General features: G+C 37.7%; 1 protein-coding gene across 1 annotated transcript; it reads right to left on the reverse strand.

Annotated features, from left to right (window-relative positions):
• Positions 1–335: 335 nt before the first annotated feature.
• Positions 336–2,022, reverse strand: LOC117325432 (tigger transposable element-derived protein 4-like). The gene is made up of 2 exons (XM_033881632.1): positions 1,681–2,022; positions 336–1,514 (listed from the first exon to the last, which is right to left on the reverse strand). Exons 1-2 carry the CDS (start codon positions 1,980–1,982, stop codon positions 743–745), a joined length of 1,074 nt encoding a protein of 357 aa, XP_033737523.1. The 5' UTR covers positions 1,983–2,022; the 3' UTR covers positions 336–742.
• Between the last annotated feature and the right edge of the window lie 12,578 nt (positions 2,023–14,600).

Raw genomic sequence — 14,600 nt, forward strand, 5'->3', positions numbered from 1 at the left:
AAGTCTGACTACCATTACGGACCAAATCCAAGATGGCGACGTGCATTTCGGCTTATCGGGTAAGTCGGTTAATCGGGTAAAAAGTCCCCGCAAATAGGCAACCCGATTAAGCGGAATGCACTGTACATGTGAAAATACTGTTTAAAACTATTGTTATAGTCATTTGCCTTTCTTATATATTCTGCAATATATACAGTCAAACCTGTCTATAAAGGCCATCCAAGGGAAGCAACAAAAGTGCCCTTTATAGACAGGTGCCCTTTATATAGAGGTTCCATTCATACTGTGAAATTTGATCACCAGTAGCCCTTTATAAAGTATAACAAGCTATAAAATAAGGTTCACATTTTATTACAGTATTAAATAAATACATATATACAGCACCATTTTATACTATTGCTCAACATAAAAATTACATTTGATTAAAAAACAGTAACAATTCTGTAAAACATTTACCAAACTTAAGATAATGCTAATGTAAAATGTTACATAAAACACTACTCATTGATCACAGTTAATTTCACAGCACTATTTGTTTACCCAATCAATGTATCAATATTGCACCAATTCTAATCAATAAATACACTACATACTGCATCATATTATAAAACATAAAAATTACTTGTTGTAACATTTCATGAAAATGTAACATTAAAACAAAATACATGTACTAAAAAATATATCATCTAGTGTGTACAGGAGGATGTACAGGAGGACAGTTTATACAATCAAGGAAAGATGATTACTTCTGAAGAAAGAAGTCGGATATCTTAGACTGCTGTACTAGTCCTTCTACATTATCCATTCTCATTTCAAGTAGACACTCATCAACTCCCATGACATGATTTAACATTTTGGATTTTCCCTGAGAAATGGCTAGTGCTCGCAATCGCTTGATATAGAACTCGCCCTCACAAATTGAGCAGGGTTTATCTTCATCATCTCCTTGCTCATCATCACCATCATCATCACTGAGTGCTGGATCATCTACAGTTATATCCTGCAGTATGTCTTTGGCATCCTTGTTCCAGTCGGTGAGAGCTAGGTCACAGGTGGCCATCGATTGGTCAATCGCAACCAAATCTTTAAAGTCACAGTCGAACAAGTCCCTAGACAAAGCAAGCACTGACAGAGGAACATCATCATCATTGTCGTCATCATTATCATCATCGTCATGTATGCGTTGTTGAGATTCTGAAAACCCACATTTTATAAAACACTTTGTGATGGTTGTCACATCGACTTCCTTCCACGCACTGTCAATCCAATAAATGGCCTGAAGTAAAGTTATGTCCTTCAAAAGCTGTGTACCACATTTTGTTTTGTCCTTGTCCATGGCACGAATAACATGTTTTAACTGTCGCTTCCTGTACTTGAGCTTCAACGTTTGTATAATCCCTTGGTCCATCGGTTGGCACTTGGACGTGGTGTTTGCCGGGAAAAAAACAAGCTTCACGTTGCTGGGCTGGATCTTCGGATGTGAGGGGGCATTGTCCAGAAATAGAAGAATGTTCCTGCAACACACAAAATAATTTTGATAAACACCTGATTACTTAAAATCAGAAAAAAATAGACACAAGATATATAATTGCTGCTAATGAAAGTAAACAGAAGGTGCTCCTTAGATTTCAGGAACAATTTACAACATTGAAAACTAAATGTAACATTTTATTAACTTACCGGTTTTGGCGTTTCATTTTTCTGTTGACTTGATTGAGCCATCCGTCGAAGAGTGAGGAGTTCATCCAAGCCTTCCGGTTGTTGCGATATATGACGGGTAGTGTCTCCGGTTTGATTTTATTGAAACATCTCGGCTGCTTGGCTTTTCCGATAACAAGAGCTGGTAGTTTTTCTCCTTTCAAACTTGAACACAGAGCCACTGTTATCCTCTCCTTACTGCGCTTCCCCCCAGCACACTCTTCTCCTTTTACTTTTAATGTGTTCTTCGTGCTGTCTCTATAAAACAGACCTGTTTCGTCCATGTTGAAAATATCATTGTCGGAATATCCATCACATATAATAGGTAACTTTGCTCTCCAATTGTCCACAACACTGTTATCTACATCCCCTCTTTCCCCGCTCATTGTTCCAAACACAATATTATGCCGTGATTTAAACGAATCCAACCATCCATTTGAAGCCTTGAATGTAGTGTTACCAAAGTCTGATGCAAAATCCAGTGCCTTTTGTTTTAACAGTGGCCCACTAAGATTAACACGGCGCGAGGAAGCGTCTTTAAAAAATTCCCACACAAGGTTATTTATTTCCTCATTGCCCGTAGGCCGCCTTTGTCGTTTCCTCTCGGGGGCAACATTGTCCTCCAGATCAGCGAGGTTTTCCGATTTCCGTTTTAAAATCCTATCGATTTGAGTTTTGCCAACACCATACTTCTCGGCAATTTTGCGAGAACTAGTATGAAATTTCTCCGATTCTCTGATAACTTGCAATCGTTGCTCGTGGGTTAAAGCGACCCGCCGTTTCGTCGACATCTTGCATCAATTGGTGAACTGCAGATCACTGATCACTTCCTAGTTTCAGTAAACAACCTCGTTCTCGATAATTGAACGATATCCGGATCCCGTGGGATTTGTTTTATTTGTCTCAAACTATATTTATGTATCAAATACTATCAGATTCCTACTGTAACTTTTAATTACTGAATAAAACTTAAAAACACACAACATGCATACGTTTATTCAGACAAATCATTTATCAAATAATTACTCGCTTCAAGATGAAGGTGAAGGCCGCGTCACAGTCGCCATTGCGTTAGGAAGTGTGCTCTGCAGTCGGAGATGTAATCAATAAAAAGACCACTGAAAATACCTTTTGTGGGTTTTCACCCGCAAACACACTGCCTCGGGACAATATATACAGACTTATATGCCACAATCACGGTTAGTACATGTATTTATATGTACCTATTCAACAAACATACAGACACGCTCGATTGACTTCCAGAGCTTACCTGTGTCTCGGTGAATGGCGATGTTTTTACAGTACCATTGATCAAGATATTATGGTCTACTGATTTTCCAAGGGGAAATTAGCCTCGACTTTTGTGCCCGTTATAAACAAGTTTGTTTATATTTTTGCTGAGAATAAGGTGCCCGCTGCCCGCGTTGAGCAGGTCCCGCTATATAGAGGTTCAATAAAGAGTAAAACTTGACGGGGGGAATTGAAAGTGCCCGTTATAGACAGGTGCCCGCTATATAGAGGTGCCCGTTAACACAGGTTTGACTGTACATTGATTAACTTTCATAATATGCATATTATTCAGACAATCCAAATTGTCTAAGTATGTACGTGCCATTTTGTAATCGGGTGCATTCTAATAAAACATCGTCCAACCAATTATATTCGGAATTTGACCGGTCATTTTTCGATCAACTTCTCCAAACCGAACCCTCTATAAACCGAACAAATAGTCATGTCCCATGCATGTTCGGTTTATAGAGGTTCCACTGTACATCGAAAATTTATTTAGAGTAGAAGCGACCTCAATTTGACCCCATGTGATTCTGATGCAAACTCATACAAGAGTTGTGAGTAAGTGTATGAAATATCAAGAAAACTGGATCATTAACGAAGTCAGTAGAGTCAAGACATTAATAAGAGCCACATGGGCCTTAACAGTCCTCTGAGTTTTGATATGTTTTGGCATATTTGATCCTTGTGACCTTGAATTTGAGGTCAATGTCATTCACCCCAGCATGTTGAGGCCCAATATCTGATCGCTGGGCCTCTTGCTTTGTGAGAAGTCATTTAAAGATTTTAGCATAGGTGACCCTGATGGCATTGAATGAAGGTCAAGGTAATTCATTTGAACAATCTTGATATTGCTTACCAAAGCATGCTATATGCCAAGTATCAGGTCTATAGGTATACTGCTTAATAAGAGAAAGTTATTTAAAAATTTTAGCATATTTCACACCTGTGACCTTGAATGAAGGTCAAGGTCATTTTTCAGCAATCTTGATAGCTCTTCACACCAGCCTGCAACATACCTAATATCAGGTCTCTGGACCTCTTGCTTAATGAGATGTGGCAGGGTTTTTGCAAAAATAAGGAAGGGACCCCACTGTTTTACAAGTTTTGCCTTAAAGGGATCTATTATTTGATTTTATCTATTTTTGAAAATACAATCATTTCGGTCAGTAATAGTTTGAGGTAAGGAAGCAGACAAGAATATACATGAACCTTTTCCCTTAAGAAACCACTACCAAAATTAATAGAAGTTTTCGTTTTCTTAAGGACACTTCAAACAAATAGGTACACACACAGACATCCCATATTGTATCTGGACAATCCCCACAGATACACACAGACATCCCACATTGTTTCTGGACAATCCCCACAGATACACACAGACATCCCACATTGTTTCTGGACAATCCCCACAGATACACACAGACATCCCACATTGTTTGAGGACAATCCCCACAGATACACACAGACATCCTACATTGTATCTGGACAATCCCCACAGATACACACACAGACATCCCACATTGTATCTGGACAATCCCCACAGATACACACAGACATCCCACATTGTTTCTGGACAATCCCCACAGATACACACAGACATCCCACATTGTTTCTGGACAATCCCCACAGATACAGAGACATCCCACATTGTTTCTGGACAATCTCCACAGATACACACAGACATCCCACATTGTTTCTGGACAATCCCCACAGATACACACAGACACCCCACATTGTTTCAGGACAATCCCCACAGATACACACAGACATCCCACATTGTTTCTGGACAATCCCACAGATACACACAGACATCCCACATTGTTTCTGGATAATCCCCACAGATACACACACACAGACATCCCACATTGTATCTGGACAATCCCCAAAGATACACACACAGACATCCCACATTGTATCTGGACAATCCCCACAGATACAGAGACATCCCACATTGTTTCAGGACAATCCCCACAGATACACACAGACATCCCACATTGTTTCTGGACAATCCCACAGATACACACAGACATCCCACATTGTTTCTGGATAATCCCCACAGATACACACACACAGACATCCCACATTGTATCTGGACAATCCCCAAAGATACACACACAGACATCCCATATTGTATCTGGACAATCCCCACAGATACACACACAGACATCCCACATTGTTTCTGGACAATTCCCACAGATTGTTACACAAATAGACATCCCAGATGGTTGTTCTCGAGAATTTCTTTCAGGGGAAAGGAAAATTCCCTGAAAATACTAAATCTTACAAGGCATCGCAAACGATACAAATCCCTTCGTTTGCTAACACATGAACTCGGACGCAAAATGGGGGGTGGGGTTATTGCAGGACATTGAAATAACATCAGTTGTCATTTGCACTGAACTGCAATAGACATGGATGGGCTTATTATCAGGCATGGGCTCATTACCAGATAAATATGGTATATATTGTTATGCATTCAACAGTATCTGGTTACGCATCACACTAGCAACTTCATTTCCTGATAGTTATCATAATTATGGTCAGGATCCCTTCAGAAATGAAGTCGCAAGCGTGCTGACAAAGATTTTCTATAAATAGTAACGGTGACCTTGACCTTGACCTTGGCACCCTGAAACACAAACTCGTTCGAGGTATTCCCATGCTGGACCCATATATGAAGCTTGGTCAGGATCCGTTCAAAAATGAAGTTGCAAGAGCGCTGACAAAGATTTTCTATAAATAGTAACTCTTACCTTGACCTTGACCTTGGCACCCTGAAACACGAACTCGTTCGAGGTATTCCCATGCTGGACCCATATATGAAGTTTGGTCAGGATCCGTTTAGAAATGAAGTTGCAAGAGTGCTGACAAAGATTTTCTATAAATAGTAACGGTGACCTTGACCTTGACCTTGGCACCCTGAAACACAAACTTGTTTGAGGTATTCCCATGCTGGACCCATATATGAAGTTTGGTCAGGATCCCTTCAGAAATGAAGTCGCAAGCGTGCTGACAAAGATTTTCTATAAATAGTAACGGTGACCTTGACCTTGACCTTGGCACCCTGAAACACAAACTCGTTCGAGGTATTCCCATGCTGGACCCATATATGAAGCTTGGTCAGGATCCGTTCAAAAATGAAGTTGCAAGAGCGCTGACAAAGATTTTCTATAAATAGTAACTCTTACCTTGACCTTGACCTTGGCACCCTGAAACACGAACTCGTTCGAGGTATTCCCATGCTGGACCCATATATGAAGTTTGGTCAGGATCCGTTTAGAAATGAAGTTGCAAGAGTGCTGACAAAGATTTTCTATAAATAGTAACGGTGACCTTGACCTTGACCTTGGCACCCTGAAACACAAACTTGTTTGAGGTATTCCCATGCTGGACCCATATATGAAGTTTGGTCAGAATCCGTTCAGAAATGAAGTTGCAAGAGTGCTGACAAAGATTTTCTATAAATAGTAACGGTGACCTTGACCTTGACCTTGGCACCCTGAAACACATACTCATTCGAGGTATTCACATGCTGGACCCATATATGAATTTTCGTCAGAATCCGTTCAAAAATGAAGTCGCAAGAGCGCTGACAAAAAGTGAACACACGTACGTACGTACGTACGTACGTACTTACGTACGAACGGAACGCTATATCCCCTCCCCGACTTTCGTCGCGAGGGGATAACACGTTTGTAATTGCTTACTACCTGATTGTTTGCACCACATTTTATTTCCAAATCTTGCTAAAGACCAGATGATTGCATGGGCATGTCTTTGGAAGGTTATGATAACTGGAGACAAAACTGTGACGATTAGAAGTGCAGTGTGGGTAATATGATGTCACATGAGTGGGGTGCATCTATAAGACGACGTAGTTAATGTAGGTAGTTTTAAGGGAACAACCTACATGGGTACACCATATGAACATATAGAAATATTGTATTTCAACTAAATTTGTTGGATTTACTTTCAAGGGACACAAATCATCCAGGAAAATTGCGGACATGACCCAGGGTCACAGCTGACCACCAGATATCTGCCACTTATGAATATGACCCAGAGACCTGGCCTATGGAAATAACTATGACATTTATCTATCAATAGGACGATGTTATAAAGCACCCATATATCATAATCTTCAAAGTAAGGTGACCAAACGTTATTTTATTGTTCCATAATCCCTTTTCCATACAGTGATTCTGAGAAATTTTTGGCTCACTGGGCTTATTGAGGTAAATATGGTATGTGCCTTAAATGGTACGACCCTGATGCACGACAAGATGCACTCAGGGACACAAAGTACCAACAGTAACCAGGGACAAGATCCATGGGGACCTGGCTGTATTCCAAGTAGAGGAAAAGACAGTGGAATGTACCTAGAGGCCAAACAGTTACAAATTACAAAACTGGAGGATGTGTCTTACAAGGGGCGAAGCATTGTTGTAATAAATGTAAAGAAACTCATGTGAGCAGGACAAGAAACAACGGAAAATGCACAGGTGAACTTGACTCAAGGCCAACCAGGGAGGTGTGTCCTGAGAAGGCCACCATGTGACTTGACCCGAGAGAGATATGACAACAGGAAAGAGACCAACAGGGGACAGGATTAGATGTGATCCAGAAACATAACCCTTGGGAACAACTAACCACCACATCAGCCACATGAGCAGGCAATACTGCTATCCATTTGTGTGTATATATATACTGTGTATATAGACATGACCAGAAAATAAAACACACAAAAATCAATGGCTTAGCTCTTTCAACAGACGTTAATTATGGTTTTGGGCCTTGCCAGTGGAGAATTGCAATATCGAAACAGACATAGCAGAAAATCTTTCACAATCATGCAATTAATTCAAAGTGAGAAAACTTGAGCCAAAACAAGCCCATTCCTTGCTTAATTTGATCTAATTATAGCCTTGAATTGTCACTACCAATTGGCCATCTTTATTGACTTTCGATTTTTTCCTTCCATAGTCCTGCTTCACAAACCCTTATTAGCTAACTGCTTACACCTCCGTTTTCTCTGTCCCTTCGCAACTTGCTTTTTTGAAAGATATATACAATTTACCCAAATATTCTATATTTCAATTATGCAAAAAACCAAAATCTCGCTTTTTTTTTTAATTGGGTTACTTTTTTTCTGTGTTAATTCTGCCCTTGAATCTGAAACATCATTTGCATGCGGGAACCTTGATTTGGCTGGAGACAAATAATTACAATTGGAAACAAATTTATGTTGCTGTTCTACGTCAAATGGTTCCGAGGTAGCCATATTTTATCTCCAATTATACCCCAACAATTATGACTGGCAAAGCAGGCCATCAATTTCATGATCTCCTGTTAGGTCCCTTGTTCTCACAAGAGATATGTTAATCAGTTCCTGGTTACATGGAGGTTAGCCAATCATTGTCAAACTTTCCATCAGGTTATTGACTTTCAGTTCCTGCTTACATGAAGAATAGCCAGTTATTGCCAAACTTTCCATCAGGGAGTTGACTTTAAGTTCCTGCTTACATAAAGAATCGCCAGTTATTGCCAATCTTTCCATCAGGGAGTTGATTTAAGTTCCTGGTTACATGAAGAATAGCCAGTTATTGCCAACCTTTCCATCAGGGAGTTGACTTTAAGTTCCTGCTTACATGAAGAACAGCCAGTTATTGCCAATCTTTCCATCAGGGAGTTGACTTTAAGTTCCTGGTTACATGAAGAATAGCCAGTTATTGCCAACCTTTCCATCAGTGAGTTGATTTAAGTTCCTGGTTACATAAAGAATCGCCAGTTATTGCCAACCTTTCCATCAGGGAGTTGACTTTAAGTTCCTGGTTACATGAAGAATCGCCAGTTATTGCCAACCTTTCCATCAGGGAGTTGACTTTAAGTTCCTGCTTACATGAAGGTTAGCCAGTTATTGCCAATCTTTCCATCAGGGAGTTGACTTTAAGTTCCTGCTTACATGAAGAACAGCCAGTTATTGCCAATCTTTCCATCAGGGAGTTGACTTTAAGTTCCTGCTTACATGAAGAATAGCCAGTTATTGCCAATCTTTCCATCAGGGAGTTGACTTTAAGTTCCTGCTTACATGAAGAACAGCCAGTTATTGCCAATCTTTCCATCAGGGAGTTGACTTTAAGTTCCTGCTTACATGAAGAATAGCCAGTTATTGCCAATCTTTCCATCAGGGAGTTGACTACGATTCTATGTTGATGTTTAGCCAAAATAGAGAATGTAGATTGTAGCGACTTCATGCTAATGTAGAGTCTATATCAAGATCTAAGCATGTGGAGACTCCATGCTAATGTATAGCCTATATTGAGGTCATAGACTGTGGAGCCTCCATGCTAATGTATAGCCTATATTGAGGTCATAGACTGTGGAGACTCCATGCTAATGTATAGCCTATATTGAGGTCGTAGACTGTGGCGACTCCATGCTTTTGAAAAAATATTTTTACTCAATATATTATCTCAAAATCTTCACACTTTAAAAAATCACAAAATTATGAGATATTTGGACATAATTATGTACAAAGTAGCCTTTAGTTTCAGAAAGGTAGGCCTTCTGGATTCTGAAACAATCTCTGGAAAGAAAAACAGACAGACAGACATATCATAAATACCTGCAATGTGGGCCCTAATAAAAACTTATTACATGCTTGTAATTATCAAACTGGAACATGATTTCCCCATTTTCATCAGCACTTTTGCTAATAGTCTTTTTCTATATTCAACTTGCAATACTGATAATCTTCATTTTTACATCCAAATAATTTGTTATCTCACTTTTGTTTTTTTTTAAATTTAACATGCTTGTCAAAGCATCTGTTTACTTTCCCTTTCTTGTTATCTTCCCTTTGTGAGAACAAGTATTCAGTTATCTCCCTTTGGTTGATGACTGGATATCAAACAACATTCATATAGTAACAAAGAAACTCTGCTGTTATAAATGTTCATCCTTAAACATTGTTACTTATTGCCAAGTAGATTTAAAATCTTAAAGAGAAGAACATATTCAAAGAAAAGGAAATATGTAAAATGCATGTAGAGCTTTGAGCATATATCATTTTTTTTATTAATATATATTAAGTGGGAGAAAAACACAAATAAATAATGGAATTTTCAACACTCTTTACATAACTTTATTAAGAACAAATCTGTGTACATTTTGTAAATATAAACTGTCTCTGATCACTTTAATCTTGTATTCTTTAGCCTGCAGTGATGCAGATTTGTAGATGTTGTCTAAACCTGCAGAGAATGGCATGCATTGTCCTCTACCAAGGGCACACAGATGCACCAGCCTCATCCTAAAATGTCCTCATTACATGAAAATGTTGGTTTGGAACCCAAAGTAATTATCTGTAGCAGGCTATGAGGAATAAGCAATTTATCTGAGAGTAGTTAGTGTCTGCTAAGCACCCACTTAAGTTCTTCTGTCAAAGTGACAAATAGCAATCAATACATAATATGTACATTCTTCTTAATTAATTTAACAATTTTCTACATGAAATGTTAGATCTATATGTTAGCAGCTTATTTACTGAATATCTATCAGTTTCTATTTAAAACATCCTTATTTCTACGACTGATTTAAATCTCTTACCACCATGTTTTACGGCGCGACAGTTATTTGAGCGGGAAGGATTAGAGAATTTGATTATACCGTGCTTGATTAAAACTCCATCATAATAGTAATTAAACTTTTTCTATAATAGTGAAGACATTATAACATCATCCTTGACCTTCATTCTCAAGGCTGATTCGATTATTGGGGCTTTTTTTCTAACATTTTTGGGACTTTTTGATTTAAAAAACTTTTTAAATCAGAATTACTATCAAAAGGAATCAATGAGATTCAACAATGTATATACGGGTACCAGATTTCACCAGTAGTGGGAACGCCTGTGCCAGCTCATTTGTGCTTGGAAAGATCTGTTACAAAGCATGCTGGTGAATACATGCAATCACAACATAAGGCTCATGAAATTAATAAAAATCAAATGAACTAATATAACCTGAATGAAATTAATACACTGCAATAAGAGTCGCAACAATTTTGGGGGGTGGAACAAAGAGGGCGGATACAATGTACATACTGTGTGTATGATTATAAGGCAACAGAATAAGGTGACACCAACAAAACTAGGTCACAGCAACAAAACTAGGTCATCCTGAATAAATCTAGGTCATCCAGGAAATCCAAAGCTATAGGGGCTAAATGGGCATCTCTTCACAAAAATTAACCAGCCAGCTATCCAGAGAGACAAAGCCGATTCCAGTTTACCCTATGAACTTTGTTGAATGGAGTAACATAACAGAAAAGTTTGATATGATAACATCATGTAAACAATGATGGAAACTTAACATACAGATAATAAGAACAGAAAGAAAATTAGGCTTGCATGCCAACAGAAGTTGCAAAGTGTGGATCACGCTCTAATCCTTGGATGCTATTTATAGGAATACCATCAGTCCCTCGGGCATCTCCTGACACCTGCTATACACCTGCAGCTCTTTGGATTTTCTTGTTAGTATATACCTTTGATACCTGTTCAGGTAGAGGCAGCGTACAATTGAGTACAATCAATACAAACGGGTCAATTTGATTTATCTCCTGTCATTTTCTACAAAACTGTAACCCATTGACAAAACATAATAAATTGATTGAATGATGACATGAAATTTCAAAAAGTGCAAAAGGGAAACAAATCAATTTCCACAGCAATAACTTATGATTAAAATCTGTAGTTAATGGTGAGGAATTAATCATTAATGACAAGGTTTTAATCAAGAACCTTCAGACTATTGACTGTCGTTCCTACGAAGATCTATTTACAGCCAATTAAAATCTCTTACATAAATTCCTTACAATAAGGTATATACGTAATACCATTGTGTATTGGTTACACTTGTATCTTACAAAATGAACTTTCACAAGCCTTATCTGAACACTGCGCAATGGTATTTATGTCATACAAAACTTTATCCTTATTCTGCACTTTTTCGGATATATTTTCATTTCCCCCAATCTGACTGAATTTTTCTATCATTGAACCAATTGGTATAGACTGTAGCTCACACAATCAAAAGATGAGTACAGGAAATAGTGGTCACATCTGTTCCATAAAACCATCACTATATACTAATGTATAAACAGTGCTTAACTCATAATTATTGTCATGGCAAATTAACAAGATACTTTTTCTGTCTCTGAAGATTGTCTTGTTGTAAATATATGATAACATAATCAGAAACGGCAAGTGGCAATGTTAATGATACTGGTAATGTTCAATTTCTCAGCTCTGTTTTAGATCGGGATTTTTAACATTATCTGTAGCCAATCAGAAACAAGCTGCCATTGTATTCCCTATGATCTTATTTTCTTTCTTATATTTCAAAGTGTCCTGTACATTTAAAAGTATTTATACAAACAGCGATAATGCCACTTAGGGCTACTTTAAACCTAAATTACATTCCACATGCTACAGCTAGCCTGTTTGTGGAGGCCATCAATATGCAGTTCAAATGATATTGTTCAAAAAACTAGAAAAAAAAATTGGAACTTTCGTTGTCGGAAAATACAATGGAAACTTCCATTAGCCAAAATCCACACCTCCCAAAATTTTCCGACTCTTCCCCAGTCTTCCCAGAGCATTCTTACCCCATTTCCTGTCAATCAATATTTGCAAAGGCAACAGAAAATCCCACACAATCCAATCTAAATCCTGTAGACATGTTTTCTTTATTCTCTACAGTTACTGATACAAGTATATTAACACTTAAGTGTTCAGCACTTGATGGTAAGCCCACACTACAATGCTGGGTATTAATTAGAATGCAAAGTGCTGGTACCCCTTTTCCTAAAACCTAACTGGCCCGAGAGCTCAATCACCCGGGGATATCATACACATCATAATGTACACTGTGTGATCCAGCTAGCTATTGCACAGTCAACATATTTCATTATTTGCATCAAATATGTATTATTAATAAATCGCTTTCGCTTTGTTAAGATAAAGAATATCACCATATTCATTGTCATAAAATATTTCCTAATATGGATAAGAAGGAGGGAAACTGGCACAATCACAAGCAAGAATCATGACTTACTACAAGGAAAGAGACCTAGCTACATTGAAGGCAATCAACAACAACTATCGAATCAGTCCAGGGATGTAGAAATCGATTTTTCTTCCAACGAGACAATGACTCATTCTTTGCAGCGGTACCGGCCTGAGGCACCAGCAGGGAAATTTTGGTAATAAATGACCTTAGAAATCACCTATTAGTCTTGCTTCAATGATCTAAACTGATAATATGTCAAAGCTGTAGTAAGAAATTAATTATCTAAATCTTTGTTAAAGCTTTTACAAAATACTGACAAAATCAGAAGAAATTGGATGTTTTGAAAAGAGGTTTCCAAATTAAAAATATAAAAATCTTTATGAAAAATTAAAAACCTCCATCTGCCCGTATGTCTCCTCAATTTTACTGCAGATAAATATCAAATACTTTTGCTATGTGATGAAGAATCCATTTTCTAAGTTTTTTTTATTTATTTTATGCTGTTTGGCAAAACCCAAGTGCCATTTCTAAAATTCATTGAACATAGGAGGATAGCAGGATTTCATTGCTTAATGATTCATTGTTAATTTTTACGGTGATAAAGAACTACATACCAGTTAATCTCCATTATATCTTTCAGGTTTACATATAGTTTCAGACATGCAAAATGAAAATCAAAAAGGCATGTAGGGCCTGCAGACAGAGCTACATAATAGAAGCAGATTTCTCATTGCTTAACTGACTGTAATAATTAATCCCTCTCTCAAAATTGTTACAATTAACTAACGACAAGTCAGACAGATATGCCACAAAGCTCTTATAGAGATGAATGTCAATGTACGGAAACAAACAACAGTTACCTGAAATTTCCAATGTCCCAATAATGTAGCATACATCCTAAAATCTCAATGTCACAATAAAGTATTTTGCTCTGACATTGTGAAGAAGCATACAGCCTTGATTCTCCATAACACAGAAAAGTAGCATACAGCCTTAATTCTCCATAACATAGTAAGGTAGCATACAGCTTTAAATTCTCTATAACATAGTAAGGTAGCATACAGCCTTAAATTATCTATAACACAGTAAGGTAGCATACAGCCTTAAATTCTCTATAACACAGTAAGGTAGCATACAGCCTTAAATTCTCTATAACATAGTAAGGTAGCATACAGCTTAAATTCTCTATAACATAGTAGGTAGCATACAGCCTTAAATTCTCTATAACATAGTAAGGTAGCATACAGCCTTAAATTCTCTATAACACAGTAAGGTAGCATACAGCCTTAAATTCTCTATAACATAGTAAGGTAGCATACAGCTTTAAATTCTCTATAACACAGTAAGGTAGCATACAGCTTTAAATTCTCTATAACATAGTAAGGTAGCATACAGCCTTAAATTCTCTTTAACACACTAAGGTAGCATACAGCCTTAAATTCTCTATAACACAGTAAGGCAGCATACAGCCTTAAATTCTCTATAACACAGTAAGGTAGCATACAGCCTTAATTCTTCATGATATAGTTAAGAAGCATA

This window comes from Pecten maximus, chromosome 4, assembly GCF_902652985.1.
Source record: "Pecten maximus chromosome 4, xPecMax1.1, whole genome shotgun sequence".
Taxonomy (NCBI): domain Eukaryota; kingdom Metazoa; phylum Mollusca; class Bivalvia; order Pectinida; family Pectinidae; genus Pecten; species Pecten maximus.